General features: G+C 38.6%; 1 protein-coding gene across 50 annotated transcripts in view; it reads left to right on the top strand.

The window, feature by feature from the left end:
* Nucleotides 1–18,772, top strand: part of LOC127842623 (MBT domain-containing protein 1-like) — a 28,553-nt gene that overhangs the window by 5,199 nt on the left and 4,582 nt on the right. For 49 of the 50 annotated variants that reach the window (XR_008031785.1, XR_008031783.1, XR_008031774.1 and 46 more), the window contains exons 5-16: nucleotides 56–135; nucleotides 2,479–2,596; nucleotides 3,003–3,137; nucleotides 4,387–4,619; nucleotides 5,253–5,349; nucleotides 7,488–7,567; nucleotides 8,053–8,154; nucleotides 8,709–8,936; nucleotides 9,320–9,554; nucleotides 14,372–14,458; nucleotides 15,599–15,793; nucleotides 18,196–18,734. Coding sequence is in view for 3 of the 50 variants with exons in the window: in XM_052372211.1 (XP_052228171.1) it covers nucleotides 56–135; nucleotides 2,479–2,596; nucleotides 3,003–3,137; nucleotides 4,387–4,619; nucleotides 5,253–5,349; nucleotides 7,488–7,567; nucleotides 8,053–8,154; nucleotides 8,709–8,936; nucleotides 9,320–9,554; nucleotides 14,372–14,458; nucleotides 15,599–15,793; nucleotides 18,196–18,734 (2,129 nt within the window). In the remaining 47 variants the exon portion in view is untranslated. The remainder of the gene's footprint in view (nucleotides 1–55; nucleotides 136–2,478; nucleotides 2,597–3,002; nucleotides 3,138–4,386; nucleotides 4,620–5,252; nucleotides 5,350–7,487; nucleotides 7,568–8,052; nucleotides 8,155–8,708; nucleotides 8,937–9,319; nucleotides 9,555–14,371; nucleotides 14,459–15,598; nucleotides 15,794–18,195; nucleotides 18,735–18,772) is intronic. The other variant, XM_052372210.1, reaches the window with a different exon arrangement.

The following is an 18,772-nucleotide window of genomic DNA, read 5'->3' as shown; positions in this document are numbered from 1 at the left end:
ATAATGTTACAGCTGATTTAGCTAGGTGGCTGTATAGGATATGCTTGTGTTTCAGATATGATTCGCAGTTTTGACTGGGGCTCGTATATCTTGGGAAGCCATGCTGAAGGATCACCAGTGGCCTGCTTCAAACATGTAGCTGGCATCTTGCTTTATTCAGGGTTTTTTTCTGCCTATTTTGGGAAAAGGAGTCTGACCAAATTGGGAATTTTTTATCGACAAAATTGGCCATTTTGGGAATTTTTGCTGCAATGAAACTGCTCATTTGGGAAAAAATTGGGAGTTTATCATGCTTAAATAATTCAGTGGTTTAACAAATAAATTTGTTTTTATTTTGTCTGCTTTATATAAACAGATGCAATATTTGGCATTTTCAACGTTTATTCAAGTACTGCAGTTTTGTTTTTCAGTTACAGTTACACCAGTGTTCTCCGGAAGCACCGGCGGCCGGCGATTTCGCCGGTTACTAACAATCTAGGCGCCGGCTACTTTTCTCAAAAATATACATTCGAAACGTCACAAAAACGCCTGTGTTTATACAAATTTTGACGCCATACTTTCGCTTTTGTGTTTAAACAAACTAGCTCGAAGTTAATATTCTAATGCGCATTATTTTCGCGCAGAGACAAGCACGGATAAACGATCGATAGTTCGTATCTTTACGTAACAGTTTTTCACCGCTTTATTGCACGCTCGTTTATGGCGGATATTTACGAACACAGGTATTTTTAGCTAACTACAGTAAGTTTACGGCTGGCTAATTTAACCTTCGACCGGTCATTTTCCAATTAATGCGCTGTATTTAAAGCGTTTGTTTGAAATAGTTGTTTAGAAGCAGACGTCACGATGCCTCCACCTAAAAAAAGACTTACACAGTGCCAAGTAGACACAAGTCAAAGAACCCTCGCAGATTTTTGTAGGCGAATTCAAGGTAGAATGAAAAATCCATAAATAGACCAATTATATATACGATCAAAACTTATTAGTTGATGTGAGAAATCATTTATAACTCAGCAGAAATCATTTATAACTCAGCACCTTGCATGTAATCGGTAGACTTTGTAGATGTTCTTCTGCATTCATTAACGGCTGCTACGTGGAGTTGCTTTGTTTATACCAGTACAAAATCGGTCATATTTATAAAGACGATTGTATGAGATACTTGTGTCGGACACGTTTGATATATAACGTGCTTTTTTTTCAAATTAATACTGTGTATTAGCAATGGATAATTGTACACGCCTTTGTATAAAGAATAGTTATGAATTTGAATATAAGCGTGCACACCAAGCCCTTGACCTAGCGCATGACTCTGACTCTAACTCTGATTCAGATTGTTGAAATAAAAAAAGTTGCAATTAAAATGCATTTTTTAAATTTTAGAGATTTCAAATAAATATTTCATTTCCTATGACAAATGCTTTATTACTTTCATAAAAAAAACACCCTAAAATGCGCCAGATCGCCATTTCACTCCATTAATTCATTTTTTCCCCATACCCCCCTGAACGGAGGGGATACCCTTCCCGAACCTACCCCGCTTGCCGCTTGCATTATCGCCGGCTACTCTGTTACTATCGCTGGCTACTCCGTTTTTTACGGAGAACACTGGTTACACTCTGAGATAAGAACTGTACAGTCAAAACCTTATAGCAGATATTTTTGACCAAAACAAACACTGGTTAGTCACACAAGTAATAAGACACTTCATTCTTTAAAAAAAAAAAAAAAAAAATATTTTTTTTTTTTTTTTTGGAATTGGGATTATTTTTTTTTAATTTCAGTTTGGGAGCGGGTCCGTTTGCTTTGGGAGTGCCTCCGTTTCCCGGAGGCGCAGACAATGCTGAAAAAACCCTGTTATTTATTAATTTGCTGTACATGTTATAATTTCCATGTATTCATATGGTTGTCCAAGTAAATTTGTACGCGATACTTTTCAGAATAAACAACATGATATTGTGGTATGGGGCATACCCTTAAGTTAATTAATTACAAAATGTTTAAGTTTAAGTGAATAATTAATTATTTCTTCACCAATGACAAGCTGAACATTAATTTCTCATGTAAATATCTTTGTTGATGGATTTAGTGCTTACTTATTTATGCCATCATTTTCTCAAATAATGTTAGAAAGCTAAAACAATGTGTGTTTTCCGTGAGATCACTTATCTATTTATTAATTGAAAATCGCTTAGTATAGTGGCACTGTATCATAAACACCTTCAATATATGAGCATTGCTGTGTGAAAAAGAAGTTAAATGCATCTGCATAAAGTGCCGTCCTAGATTAGCCTGTGCAGTCTGCACAGGCTAATCGGGGATGGCACTTTCTGTTAAAAAAATAATTTCGTGTTAAAGAAGATGTTTCTTGATAAAAATCCAGTTTAGGGGGAAAGTGTTCCTGATTAGCCTGGGCTGGCGTCATTTTATGCACAGCATTTAACTTCTATATAATACCACAAATCCTTGACTGTGCAGGTGCCTGTTTCTGACTGCTGGGAGAACATCAGCATTGGCATGAAGGTGGAAGTACAGAACCTAGACTGTGACCTCACCAACACCGTCTACTGGATAGCTACTGTCATGAAGTTAGCTGGTATGCAATACATGTTAGTTATCTCCCTGTTTAGGTCACTGCCTATTTTGAAGGTAGGACTTCCACACAGGTACTGCTTGCCAGGAAAAGTTCTTTAAAGGATGAAAAAGTAAAAAAAAAAAATTTTTTTTATAACAATATCCAACACTGAAAAGGTGAGGCAAATAAGTTTTTTTCACCTTTGTGAAAAACATCACTACACATGTGTTTAGAATATAATAAAATGTTCTTTCTGAGGTATTCACTTTCTAAAGCTATTAAGGGGGTGCACACCATGGATTAGTAAACATCTCTTAATATGTGTGTTCAATAAATGTCTACCAAGCATTGAAATAAAAACAATGGTTTCTACTATTTACATATATTAAGATAACTGATCACTGTAATGATAATATTTATTTTTCAGGTTACAAGGCTTTGCTGCGATATGAAGGGTTTGGGAGTGATGGACAGAAGGATTTTTGGATCAATCTTTGCCACAAAGATGTGCACCCAGTGGGTTGGTGTGCCACGAGTGGGAAACCTCTGGTTCCCCCAAAAAGTAAACAAGTATTTTGGCTTTTAGCATCAACATTAATTATGTAGTGAATAAAATTATAAAGTAGTCAGACACTTAGAGCAATGAGAACTTAGGATGTTACAAGTATCATTGCAATAAAATTGTTTGGTTGTTATGCCCCATGTATCTTCTTATGCTGGAAAACGTGTAGGGACTGGCCTCTCCATTTGTCAGTTCGTACTATGGTTATCAAAAGAAACACCATTATAGCATCAAGAATTTTGTGTACAGTACTAAGCTTTACTACTTGTCTTTGAAAACCATCAGCACACTCTTGTCACTCTCACTTCTTTTTTTCTTTGAATAATCCCATAATTCTTTAAACAAATGGATTTTTATGTCTACTTTTACTAATGCTTCTTGCAAAAGTTTGATAATTGATTATGTCTTTTACACTATCAACACATCCAGCTCTATTACCTCATTTTAATTATAACAAATATCCTACTAATTCAGTTTTTTTCTGGCGTATTTGGGGTCCCAATTTAAACAAAAGCGTTCTTTTAATTGAAAGGTCTTATGATTACTATATCTCAATTTTATTTCAATTACATGTACATCTTGTTCTTGTTATTTGAGTCATTATTTAGAGTTAAAGAATAAGTTTTCCCCAAATCAGTGGACTTTTCATGGAAAAAAAATCCCTGGAAAAGGCCTGTAATTGAGACGTTTAAAATTCTTGGTTACCTTAAGAGAGCGTGTTTTGTCTTATGTCAATACTGCTTGATTTAAAGCTTTGATTCTTTCATGGACATCTATTATCACTCATACCCTAGCCTCATTTTGACTGTGCATTGACCTTATTTTTGCATTGGACTAATTGAAAGGTAAAATATTTGGTTTATCTAAATGACAGTTTGTTAAGTATCAATGCCACTTACACTTTTTTGTTTGATACTTTCATTTAACACTAAGCACACTCACATCACCTTACCTCATTTTGATCTTGATAATGATGATCTAATTTAGGGCAAAGACTATTCAAATCAAAACTGTCTTGGACTTCAACAGGTAAATTGTTTGGATATGGCATTGAAGCCTGATTGTGTTCAATAGGACTAAAAAAATCATGCTGATCACATTGCCGTCACTCGCTGACTTAAGATTTAATCTTAAAGCCATTCAGCACAAGTACACAGAGTAAAATGACTATATTTAAACAAACATCACCTGACCTAAATTTTACCATGAAGTTGACTATATGTAAACCAAATTGACTTAAATCTTGCAGCCATCCAGCACAAGTACGCCGACTGGAAGGACTATCTGGTGAAGCGTCTGACGGGCTCGCGCACTCTGCCTATCCACTTCTACAGCAAGGTGCAGGAGGGCATCTCCAACCATCGCTTTGTCAAGTCCACGCACGTGGAGGTGGTCAACAGGATGTGTGTGTCCTCCATGCGTGTGGCCACCGTGGAGGAGGTCATTGGTGGTCGTCTGAGGCTCAAGTACGATGACGCAAAGGTGAGGTCCAATAGTGGAGTCTAGATTTTTTAGTAGAAAAAAAAAATAAGCTGATAGTGGCGTCCCTAATTTGCTTATGCGGACTGCACAGGCTAATGTAGGACGACACTTTTTGCACAAGCATTAATGCATGTGACCACCATAGAGGTCATTGGTGGCAGGCTCAGGCTCCATAATAATGACACAAAGGTGACGTTCTCAAGTGGGCTATGTATCCACCTTTTAGTTGATCTCCTTTTCATTGCCAAGATTGGTTCATCTAAAGTTCTTTACAGAAATGGATATGCTTAATGTTCCAATACCCATAAAGGGGAGATACTTTCCTCCGACCATGAAGTTTATATTGCTATTGTGCCCACAAACATTTTCAATTTACCTTTTTGAAGATCTGGTAGAAACTTATAAACAGCCTTATTGACTGACACTAGCAACCCATTTATACCCACCATATTTTACCATTATGTCGCCTGAAGTTTATCAGAGCCTATCTAACATGAAAAACAATCAGATATGACCTTGGGATACTAAAGTGGAGACAATTTTAGTCATCAAAGCATTCATACTTTTTTAGCAATGAAATTTGGTTTGTTAATGTGTTTCTATGTGCTCACACTGCTGGGGTTGTGTTGACAGGAAGAAGGCGATGAATTCTGGTGCCACATGCGTTCAGCGCTACTACACCCGGTGGGATGGTCTCTTCAGGTCGGACACAAGCTACATGCTCCGCAAGGTGCCGTAAACGCTTCATATTCATCATAGTTTCAGACATAACAGATTCCTGCAAGTATCATCATAGGTGTTTGACCCAGCAATCCAGAATTTCTTATATTATTACTTTAGAGAAAGAAAGTATAACAAGCCTGCCTAAATAAAATTGTAATTTACCAATGGTCATGTGCATAGCTTTGCAGACTTATGATATTTGGTTCACTTTAGGTGGACAAATAAAAAGACTGTCCATTGTTCTTGTATGTTGTCAGTATGCTTTGTCATCATTTTACTTGTTAAAGCTCTAGAGACTGCATTTATGGCCAAATGTTCATGAAACTTGGTCAGAACATTCGTCTTGATATCTCGTCCATGTTAGAAACTGGGGGCAAAAACTATGTCATAGTAAAGAATATGCTTGTGAACACTAGCAGTCTCATATCTTTGTGCAATCTTCATGAAACTTGCTCAGAACATTTGTTCTTATGATTGCGCCAGCAAGTGAGGTAGGTTCCTGTCTGTTGAAAAACAAGGCTGCCATGAGTTGTGGAAGTTTTCTTTATGTGGCTTTAGTCAAAGCATTTGAAACCGGTCTTAATACATGTTCCTCATCAGTTAATCAGAGATGATACTCTTGGCTTTTATGGATTATTTTGCCTCATTGAGGTATCTTCAAAACAAAATCCAGTGTAGGTGGAAACTATTTTCCCTGATTAGCTTGTGCAATCCTTACAGGCTAATCTGGGAAGACTTTTTACAGACGTGCATGAAACGCAGTTTTCACAGACCCCAGCTAATTGACATGACGCCTTATCTATGATCGCTCAGCCCACTAGAATTGATCCACCAATCAGCGATCGATTAATCGGGCGCACTCGTTAGCAACGACCTTTCCGCCATTTTCTAGACAAGCTACATGTTAAGTTCACTTTTATTCCAACGAGTTTCTTTTGTTTTCCTCTTAAAAAAACGATTAAAAATGGTTAAACGGTGTCAATGGGGATTATGTCACTCGGACAATCGATATCCTGACAGATTAGTTGGTGACATTGAAGATAAGTTAGATGAATTAAATTTATACCATTTCCAACGCGGCAATGCGGTCTTGACAAGAGCGAGTGGAAGCTTCAAGAATTACCGAGATCCCCTTTATAGAACATTAATTTATTTCACAAACTTGAAATGTCATATAAGCAATAACTAAGCATTATTAAGAATGTATTATGTCACGTGTGCATGTAAAATAATTGAGAATTTTGGTACCCAATTCGTGTAACTACGATATCCCTGTTAAAAATCGCGTTTCTGTGTGTGTCAGAAACAAGTGAAAACCATTTTGTTATTATTTTAATAAAGACGTATCGATAAATGCTACTGTAAAAGAGTTATTATTACTGATATTAGTTAACCAATAAATGTGGTAACTTCGGGGAAGTCGGTACCTGCGCGAGCGTCTGATATTGGTAGCCTTATTAATTTATAATAGCCTGACTGTATTCCACTTCGTACAACGCTAATTTTATATCAGACAATGTCCAAACTTACTGTGTTGATTTTGCGCTTTCAATTATAGTGATTGATAAATGTTTAATATGATTAATATCACTTTTATACGCAATAACATGTGGGATTGAGGTACCCACCCGGCGTCAGAAAGCGCGTAAAACTTCACCGAATACCCAGTTATAAAGCGCTATTTCGTGTCAAATACACGGGGAGGTTGGAATGTTTCGGTAATAATTTTGTTAATAACACGGGTAAATACCGGTGAAGTGTTAATTTATTGCAAATACCACCATTACACGTAATAACGGGTTCGATTTCGGTAAGCGCGCAAGCGTTTGAGAGCGTGTTTAATGTACCGATTTACCCGTTATAAATAGCTGATGTTCTCTTAAATCGTATATTTTTTGCATTTGCAGAATAACTAAATGGCATAAACCCCTTTACAAGTGTAATATGGTGTTAAACAAGTCCATAAAATCATCCGGAATATCGCGTAAATCTATATAAGTTAGGCAAAGAAGCCATTTTGGTGTAAGCTTGTCTAGGTTTTCTTCCCGCTGAGCCACAAGATTAAGTGGGCGGAGCGATCACTGATAAGGCGTCATGTCAATTTTACCTCATGTCTCGTGTTCATGGTTCTGTGGGTATTTTCAGAGTACAGGAGTCAGTGCCTGAGCAAGACAACCATGCAAAAATATGATGTGATGGATGCCACCCCAGACATGTTCCCCCAGGTACCACACAATCAAGACTTTTGATTATGAAATTTATGAAGTTCGAATTATCAAGAATTTAACATGTGGCTGTATTATTCACTGTATAGCTGCGTACTATTGAATTAAAACACTTGTCTCAGGATTATGAAAGATCTCAGTACTAAACTTTGTCTAAACTTAAATTTTTGACGAATGACTTTGTATAAATCATGCTTTGATTTCTTTTATGTTTGATTGCCATGATGATTTTAGAGTTACGATAAATCTAAGTTATATATGTGGTCTGGTGGTCAGCGTTATAAGTGTGTTTCTTCTCACATCTTATAATAAAATCAAGCTGTCACTGAAGCTATTACATGCATTTCTTTGCTACAAATGGAATAGAAAGTAGAAAGCATATATAAGTAGACAACACCATAGTCTTTCTTAGTACGGTTTAATTATACTTGCCTGGTCTGAAGAAAAGAACTTATGAGGTCCTATTGGTTATGTTTCTTGTGCAGATGAAGAATCCCCCTGAGGGCTACAAGTTCCAAGTTGGGATGAAACTGGAGGCCATTGATCCACTCAATCTCTCGGCCATCTGTGTGGCCTCTGTTATGAAGGTAGGCTACAGTGTTGTGTCAAATAGGACAGATATGAGTCTAGCTTGGGGAAAGCAAGGCTTAATGCTGGGGCGAAAAGTGTTGTCCCAGGTTAGCCTGTGCAATCTGCACAGGCTTTCAAGGATGGCACTTTGTTTTTTTGCTAAGAAGAGATTTCCGTTACATAAAAAAAACCAATAAAAGCGAAAAGTTTCCTCATGTAATATGCCTGTGCAGACTGCACAGGATTATCTGTGACAACACTTTATATGCACATGCTTCTAGCCCATGTCTATCAGAGCTAGGTTTATACTGTTGAAGTGTTGAGAGTTTAAAGTGATAGCCGAAGTACTGCAGTAATTCAGATAAACCACTGGATTAAAGCATAGAACAAGTAAGAATCTTCTAGCTCAGTAAAAAGTATGGCTTGAAAGTTAAAGTACCAAATGATAAAATTAAGGAAATAAAGAAAATTAAAAATTGTCCAGAAAAGTTTCAATTAATTTATTATTTTAATCACCTTATCTAGTAAAATATCACATAGTTAGTCTCTGACTAAGTCTTGTTTGTTCAAGGTCCTGAAAAACAACTACCTTATGATAGGAATAGACGGCTCCATCGCCCAGAACGGTTCTGACTGGTTCTGCTACCACGCGACCTCTCCCTGCATATTCCCCGTGGGCTTTTGTGAGGTCAACGGACTCATCTTGACCCCTCCCAGAGAGACCAAGGGGTCTTTCAAGTGGTTTGATTACCTGAAGCAGACGCGATCTGTGGCCGCGCCCGTCAAACTGTTTGATAAGGTGAGGGATTTTGCAGTTCTTTAATTCTATCTTTTTAATGTTTCATTCCAACCAGTATTATTCTGATATTTGATTTGGAAATATCAACTTCAGAAATAGAATGGCCTTTTTAGCATGTGTTAAACCATCAGATCGTTCTTTGTAACACTAGGGTGGTTATAAATCTGCAAACTTAAAAATGCACAACATATTTTCACTGCAGTTAGTTTATTCGCAAAATAGTGTAGAAAAACTCTGATTCAATCAATTTGACGTAAATTGAAGGATTGTCAGTAATACTGAAAACCAAACCATAGAATGTTTGTGTCATAAAATTTGTCAGGACTAAATGCCTAAATGTGTGGAGAAATGTTGGCTTATGGTCAGTAATGTATACTTTGCAGGAGATACCAAAGCACGGTTTCAAGCCTGGAATGAAGCTGGAGGCAGTGGATCTGATGGAGCCACGCCTGATATGCGTAGCAACTGTTGCCAAGGTGGTTGGTCGGTTGCTGCGGATACACTTTGATGGCTGGGAGTCGGAGTATGACCAGTGGGTGGACTGTGAGTCTCCTGACCTCTACCCAATAGGCTGGTGTGAGCTCATGGGGTACCCTGTGGAGGGGCCAAGGTTGAAAAGTAAGATTCATACCAGGTTTTTATAGAAGTTATGAGCCTTGCTCTGGGAAAACTGGGCTTAATGCATATGCATTCTGGGAAAAATGGGCTTATTGCATGTGCATTCTGGGTAAACTGGGCTTAATGCATGTGCATTCTGGGTAAACTGGGCTTAATGCATGTGCATTCTGGGGAAACTGGGCTTAATGCATGTGCATTCTGGGGAAACTGGGCTTAATGCATGTGCATTCTGGGGAAAATGGGCTTAATGCATGTGCATTCTGGGAAAACTGGGCTTAATGCATGTGCATTCTGGGGAAAAGGGGCTTAATGCATATGCATTCTGGGAAAACTGGGCTTAATGCATGTGCATTCTGGGGAAAAGGGGCTTAATGCATATGCATTCTGGGAAAACTGGGCTTAATGCATGTGCATTCTGGGTAAACTGGGCTTAATGCATGTGCCTTCTGGGGAAACTGGGCTTAATATAATGCATTCTGGGGAAATGGGCTTTATAAATGTGGGTTAAGTGTTGTCTCGGAATCTGCACAGGCTTATCAGGGACGACAATTTCTCTTTAGACTTGATTTTCATTGAGAAGAGACTAACACTTACTAAAACAAAAAATTCCATAACAGCGGAAATAGCCGTCCCTGATCAGCCTTGCGGACTGCACAGGCTTATCTGGGATGACTCTTTATGCACATTGATAAAGCAGAGTTTTCCAAGAACGAGGCACATATAAATCCTGGTCATTAGTTTGGTGTAGGGTGGGAGGTGTCAACCAGGCAGTTTCAATTACTTTTTATAATGTTTACTCAGTGTCCTGATATTAAAACTAGCAGTTTGGCCAAGCAATCAAAATATATTTTGCTAGAGAAAGAGAGTGCTACAAGCCCACTTTTTGTTGAGGCAATTGATGGTTTTTCCAGTCCAACTGTGTTGTTATTGATTGCCTATTACAGGAAGAGCATAACAAAATCCCTGTGTATTTGTGTTTGTTTGTGTGATGCTGATAGATGTGTTGTACCTGATGGGATTTCAAAATGAATAGGCTCTTATGATAATGATATCAATACCAGGGATCATTTTTTCCCGCAACATCAATCGGTCCGGATGTAAATGGGGAAAAGTATCCGAAAATGTATATCCGAAATCATGACAAATTACGTTAAAATATATACTATTGATTTTGCCATTCATGAAGATGGTATAATACATATACAAGTAAATTTTCCTTAGCCATTTTTTTAACGGAACGAGTTTTCTCAACTGGTTTTATCATTTGGTATTTCATTGTTGTTTCGTGTGCTGTTTTATCAGACTTTTTTCATCGTTGTCAATATTATTAATCTGTGTAAGTCTATACCGATGTTTTTAATTGTTGTCGACTCGATAATAGCCTACAAACATGCACTTAACCAAACAAATGTCTGTTTGTAGGTTTGCTACTGACAAAAATAACCAAATATTTAATAAAATAATTTGTTGTCAAATAACCCACGGCCGATAGTTTAGATGCGTAGCAGGGTCTTCCCCAGGCCATTTAAGCGCCCCTTGCCGGGGCGCTTGAATTTCGAAATCAGAGTCCCCGGGGCGCTTGAAATTTTCCGATCAGTGTATTCTTCAGTAAAAGAAAGTGGAGATTGTCCAAAAAAATCAAGGTTGCCCTATCAGTGTATCAATATTCCCTGTTTTAAAAGAGCACTCGGTACCTACTTTCACAAGTAATCGCCATAAACACCACATGGGGTAATGGATAATCCACTGATAAGAGAATAGCATGACGCGCCTATCGATTATTCTAGCCACATACACGGTCATTTAAATGATGACAAGGATGTATCTGGTAACTTTCCAGTCGTCAAACTGTGAAGTTCATCATCCAATCGGTTACGCGAATGCTTATGAGGGCGGGGTTAACTATCGACCATTATTTTTGATTGATGTCGGGCATGAAGTAAGAGTTTATCGCAGCTTGATTAGCAAGAAGTTGTACCATTTCAGTAATATAAAACCGGTAATTAGTACAGTACAGAACATTAAAGACGGTTTCGGGCATCAACATCACACCTTTTTACTGTAAACAAGTGTTACCTATGACTCATAATTAATACGTGAAATTAATTGCAAGTGGTAAACAAGTAATTATTATAGCGTTTACAATTATGTGATAACAATTTATTTAATTCCAGTACATGTATATTTCAACATGTCCATTTATAGAACTGATTCACCTCGTTTTTCTGACATTTATTCGACACGTTATGCGCTTTAACAAATTTTCGTTGAATTAATTACGCACACTTGTAAATGTTTCGTCCGATAATCGATAGTTAGAAGACTGATGATGGCAACCGGCCGTGATCCTCGTGGACAACGTGAATTTCATGCATAATTCCGTCAAAACATTTATTTGACTCGTAAAGTGTGTAAACAAATTATCGTTGAATTTATCACGCAACGGTTAATATTTGTTGAAATCTCAAATGGGAATAATTAAATTTGTAATCCGAAACCCATTACCGTAAGTCGATGTTAACGCGTTTTTAATCCGAAACACACTTCCGAATGTAAATGTTACCGCAACGTTAAATGTTTTTGCTTCAAATTAGCAGTGCAAATTTATTTTGTGTCGAATCTTTTTCTCAATTAAAAAGAGCGCGAAAATTATGCAGCATGTACAACGTCGCGTCTATTGCATACACATGGCGTGTATTGAGCGTTTTAACAAGCACACAACAGGTCAGGGGATTGACGCATTTTCAGAGGCAATATTTCATGAAATCTATTAAAAGCCACTTAAAAAATGGCAAGGTTTGTGTTAAAGAAATAACTGAAAGCTTTTATCGTAAATATTTACCAGAAAGAGATTGATAAAAACGGAATAAACGGGATTATCGGGTAATAAATAGAAACTTGAAAAATAGTAAGTATACAGTAATAGAGTCGGGTTGAAACGGATGTATTGGGGAATCGTTCGAGTCGGCATTTTACTATCTGTGCGGAAAAGTTTTAAAACAATTAAACAATATAAAAAAATATATTTTTAAATGACTGGGGGATTTTTTTTTAATAGTCATAGCGCACCAAATAACGTCTTTTGACGCTGTTTTTCTTTGAGTTATAATGCACCACAGAACGTGAATTGACACGTTAAATTAAAAAAAAATCCACGTCGGGAGGGAACATCCCTCCCGAACCCACCCCCGGGGCGCCTGAACAAATTCCTGGGGAAGGCACTGATGCGTAGGGATTTAGTCACAAGAGCGAAGCATTTGAAACCACGCATCTAATTTTCCGGTTGTGAGTTATTCAACAACAAAGTATAATATACACGAATTATTTCGATTCTAACACTGTTTAACTAAAGATTTATTCAATGTATATTATTTTTCTTGTGTCCTATTTAATGTGAAGTTCCGCCCATAAAAATAACTTTCGGCTGTTCTGTCGATCAGATCCGCGACTTTTATTCATATTATATTACCGGATTATTACGCTGGTGAAATATGTATCGGCATGTTTTGTTTAGTTACAGCGCGTGCATTCGGATGCATCTTTAATCCGCTGTTCACAAGTTTTTAACCAGGTTTTCCGAAGGAAAAAACTGGTTATTAGATTGGCGAATGCGGGCGGGCTGGCTGGCGGGCTGGCTGGCTGGCGGGCTGGCGGAATAAGCTTGTCCGGGCCATAACTATGTCGTTCATTGTCAGATTTTAAAATCATTTGGCACATTTGTTCACCATCATTGGACGGTGTGTCGCGCGAAATAATTACGTCGATATCTCCAAGGTCAAGGTCACACTTTGAGTTCAAAGGTCAAAAATGGCCATAAATGAGCTTGTCCGAGCCATAACTATGTCGTTCATCGTCAGATTTTAAAATCATTTGGCACATTTGTTCACCATCATTGGACGGTGTGTCGCGCGAAATAATTACGTCGATATCTCCAAGGTCAAGGTCACACTTTGAGTTCAAAGGTCAAAAATGGCCATAAATGAGCTTGTCCTGGCCATAACTATGTCATTCATTGTGAGATTTTAAAATCATTTGGCACATTTGTTCACCATCATGGGACGGTGTGTCCCACGAAAGAATCACGTCAATATCTCCAATGTCAAGGTCGCCACGACTAAAAATAGATTTAAAAAAAAAAAAAAACTTACAAAGGGGGTTAATTTTTTTTGGTCATTTCAAAAGTTCAGTTTGAGTTTTCTCCCTTTATCAGATTTTTTTTTCACAATGAAAACCTGGTTTTGTGACAATTTTGTCCCTTGTTTATTCTTGGTCTGACGCGCAATAAACTGGTCCTGACCAGTTTAGAGACTGCAGCGAATGGTTTATCACACCTACTCGAGATAAGAATGTCATTAGGGTGTGTTAGCATGTACACTGTGTAATCGATTTCATGACATGGGAATTTTAATAGCAAACAGAATCGGACCGACTGTTTGGGATTTTCAATCGGTCTTTGATGACCCCAATCGGTCTAGGACCGACAAAACCGAAAAAAATATGATCCCTGATCAATACAACATTCCATGCACCAATCATGTTGCTCTCTTGAAGGAAAGTCAAGGTCAGATTGGACACTTCTGAGGTCTGTGCATATTCTTTATGTTTATAGTACATGTTTATTTTTGGCCAATAACTTTGTTATTGCAATCTTGAGTCCATAGTTTGTGTCCCCATATACCCTTATAGGATAGGAAGATAAGTAAGGATTGGTTCGTGATTTAAATTTGTGAAATACGCAGAGCACAGGCTAAAAAATGTCAATGAAACAGTGATGTAAATGTGTTATGATGCTTATGGATGTGCTATATTTTTCACAGCTGAGGTTCCCTTTGCTGCTCCACAAGTCCAAAGCCATGCAAAGAAGAGAAAAGGAAAAACTCAGATCTACAAAGGACCTCGTAAAAGTATGTCAATACAGTTATTCTATATGAGCCTGGGAAAATGGGGCTATTGCATGTGTGGTAAGTGTCATCCCAGATAAACATGTGCCTTCAGCACAGGCTAATTAGGGATGACACTTTATGCGAAATTAAACTTTCATTAACAGACTTTCTATTCACAAAAAATTCCAAAAAGCCAGATTTAGATTAGCATGTCTGGCATGACACTTTCCACACATGCAATAAGCCCAGTTTCTTCAGAGTGAATCTGATGTAATACTGATCAATTTTCTTATTTTGTATTTGGTAAATAATGATACCGGTAATAATGCAATTATGCATGCATACATTTACTTTGCTTACAACATCAATATATTAAATGGTAAACTGGTGTTTGATCAATTTTTTGTGTAGCAAATATCTCAGTTTAACTTTCTATCCTTTATAACATTCCATATGATTCAAGGTCAGGGACAACTAGGCATGTGCATCAAGTGTCATCCCATATTAGCCTGTGCAGCCTGTACAGGCTAATCAGGGACAGCTTTTCTGCCTAGACTAGATTTTCATTTAGATTAGACATCTGTTAAAAGTAATATTCCATCAAATTGGAAAGTGTCGTCCATGATTTGCATGTGAAGACTGGACAAGCTAATCTGGGATGATAGTTTTGCACACATTCATAAAGTTCCGTTTTCACAGAGCCTGACTTGTATATATTGAATGTGAAATTTTCTATACATGTATGCCTACTATTTCTATGTAAGATACCTCAGTTTAACAACCAACCCTTGAAAACATAGCATATTTTTACACCATGATCATGCCCTCATGAATTCCAAACTAGCTTTGTCTCGGAGAGGAACCTGAAGATTCCACTCTCCTTCCCGCCTCAATCTGGGAAAACAGGGCTTAATACATGTGCGTAAAGTGTTAACCCAGATTAGCCTGTGAAGTTGGCACATGCTTAACAGTAACAACACCTTCAGCTTTATTGGAATTTTTCATTTAAAGGAAGTCTCATGTAGCAAAAATCAAGTTAAGGCAGACAGTTTTGTCAATCAGTCTGTGAGACGAAACTTAACGCGCATGCATTTAGCCCAGTTTTCCCTGAATGTGGCTCCTATTCCCACCCTGATTATGCCCTCATGAATTCAAAACTAGCTGTGTCTGCAGAGAGGAAGCCGAAGATTCCCCTCTCCTCCCCGCCGCCCGCCGTCAAGTCCATGTCGTCACAGCTGGACATGGTCAGGCTACGACTCCTGAACACGCGCACGGAGGAGGTCACAGAGAGGCCGCAGGAAGTGCCACAGGCCTCTCAGTTGCCATGGGAACTAACCCAGAATTCTACAGTGGCAGGTAGGCTGTCTTGTGGTTGTGAGATGTTAAACTGATCACAAATATGTTGGTATTTCTGTATACATTTGCTTTCATGGTTTATGATACCTAGTGCAATGTGATCAGGGATATAGCGGCAGGTAGGTTGTGAAAGGTGAGAAGAATTAACCATTTTCTGCCGTCAGCATTTTGACGGGTTTTGTAGACCCTTAGAAATGAAATGATATTAAAAACCTTTCTTACTTGATTCAAGTTTTAAAGGCTTCATTTCTAACCCTAAGATACTGACTCGCAGACTGTTCTGATTTTTTGGTGGTTGCATATCGCCATTTTTTCTTTGTTTTTGAGCAGGACAGGTTCAAACTCATCGCAGATACATCTCATATTTAACTCACTATTGATGTCTGTATGTGTGTCTGTGAGTTTGCCTGCAGGCAACTAACTTGATTTTAAATTGAATGATTTGTTATACCCCACAAACAATGTTTAGGAGGGTATATAGGAGTGAGCTTGTCGGTCGGTCGGTCTGTCGGACCGTATTAAGTGTCCGCTCTCTAATTCAAGTTGTTTCCATCCAATCTTCACCAAACTTGGTCAGATGTTGTATCTAGATGATGTCTAGGTCAAGTTTGAATATGGGTCATGCCAGGTCAAAAACTAGGTGCGTTTTAAACATTGGGCATGGTGTCCGCTCTCTAATTCAAATAGTTTTCATCTGAGCTTCACCAAACTTCGTCAGAAGTTGTATCTAAATGATCTTAAATCCAAGTTCTAACATGGGCCATGCTAGATCAAAAACATGGTCACGGGGTCACTTAGTACGTTTTACACATTCAGCATAGTGTCCTCTCTCTAATTATGCCCCCCTTCAAAGAAGAGGGGGTATATTGTTTTGCACATGATGGTCGGTCCGTCCACTAGATGGTTTCCGGATAATAACTCAAGAACGCTTGGGCCTAAAATCATGAAACTTCATAGGTACATTGATCATGACTGGCAGATGACCCCTATGGATTTTCAGGTCACTAGGTCAAAGGTCAAGGTCACAGTGACTTGAAATAGTAAAATGGTTTCTGGATGATAACTCAAGAACGCTTAGGCCTAGGATCATGAAACTTCATAGGTACATTGATCATGACTGGCAGATGACCCCTATTGATTTTCAGGTCACTAGGTCAAAGGTCAAGGTCACAGTGACTCGAAATAGTAAAATGGTTTCCGGATGATAACTCAAGAAGGCTTAGGCTTAGGATCATGAAACTTCATAGGAACATTGATCATGACTGGCAGATGACCCCTTTTGATTTTCAGGTCACTAGGTCAAAGGTCAAGATCACAGTGACTCGAAATAGTAAAATGGTTTCCGGATGATAACTCAATAAAAATAATGCTGACACCTAGGATCATGAAAACTTCATAGGTACATTGATCAAGACTGGCAGATGACCCCTATTAATTTTCAGGACACTAGGTCAAAGGTCACAGTGACTGGAAACAGTAAAAATATTTCCGGATGATAACTCAAGAATGCTTACGCCTAGGATCATGAAACTTCATAGGAACATTGATCATGACAGGCAGATGACCCCTTTTGATTTTCAGGTAACTAGGTCAAAGGTCAAGGTCACAGTGACTTGAAATAGTAAAATGGTTTCTGGATGATAACTCAATAATGCTTACACCTAGGATAATGAAACTTCAAAGGTACATTGATCATGACTGGCAGATGACCCCTATGAATTTTCAGGTCACTAGGTCAAAGGTCAAGGTCACAGTGACTCGAAACAGTAAAATGGTTTCCTGATGATAACTCAAGAATTATTAGGCCTAGGATCATGAAACTTCATAGGTACATTGATCATCACTGGCAGATGGCCCCTATTGATTTTCAGGTGACTAGGTGAAAGGTCAAGGTCACAGTGACAAAATACTTATTCACACAATGGCTACAACAAACAGCCCATATGGGGGGCATGCATGTTTTACAAACAGCCCTTGTTCAAGTAGTTTTCATCCGATCTTCACCACACTTGGTCAGAATTTGTATCTAGATGATGTGTAGGTCAAGTTCGAACATGGGCCATGCCGGGTCAAAAACTAGGTCACGGGGTCACTTAGTGCATTTTAAACATTGAGCATGGTGTCCGCTTTTTTTTTGTTAAGACAACATGCAAAATATTCTGTGTCAATGCGGCATGTGGGGGTATTAGTCACGTCTGTGACAAATCTCTAGTTCCTAATGAAGTTACTAGTGTACTTTTGATTACTTTACCCTATCTAATCAAGTAATTCGGGATGGTGTTTTGTCAAAAATATGTACTGTAATAGTAATACCTTAATCTTATTTTTGCAAGGGAATGAATTAAATGAAAATATTTTCCATGCGTAATGTGATTTCACGAAGTTTATATTGAATATTTCAGTGAAGATTGAGCCCATGGACACGTTATATCAGCATGTGCCCTCTCTGGAGAGCAACAGACCCCCTCAAGAGATGTCATCAGCCGAGACCCGCACCAAGAGCACTGACGTCACCAAACCTTCATCACACACAGTCCCAACAGTGACTGGATCCCAGCACGCCAGTCAAAACGGCACCAAGCCGACTAATGCAGCTCTGAATGTGAGCACTGCAACCAAGAGCGCCTTACTGGAGCGTATAACATCAACAAACAATCCGATGACTTCGGGGCTGCTGGTGCAGAACAGCATGTTGGCTGGTCACTTGACGGGGCTGATACCCATCTCAAGGAGCTCCAGCAGCGTGATAGCAGCCAGTTCCCCAGGCAGTAACATTCTCCGTCAGGGCCAGGTGATGCAGGGAGCCGTCTCGGAGCTTCAGACCCTGTACCTGACCCAGCGACATCAGACGGTGGCGCCTGAATTGTGGTCAGTTGTGGACGTGTGCCACTTCCTCAAGTACAACGACTGCAGCTCCTATGTGGAGATCTTCCATAGGAAGGTGAGCTTGTGTGGCAGATAAAGAAGCAATAGAAAACA

The sequence above is a fragment of the Dreissena polymorpha genome, chromosome 8, assembly GCF_020536995.1.
Source record: "Dreissena polymorpha isolate Duluth1 chromosome 8, UMN_Dpol_1.0, whole genome shotgun sequence".
NCBI lineage: Eukaryota > Metazoa > Mollusca > Bivalvia > Myida > Dreissenidae > Dreissena > Dreissena polymorpha.
Note: the sequence above shows the minus strand (reverse complement) of the source record. Positions and strands in the feature narration are given on the sequence as shown.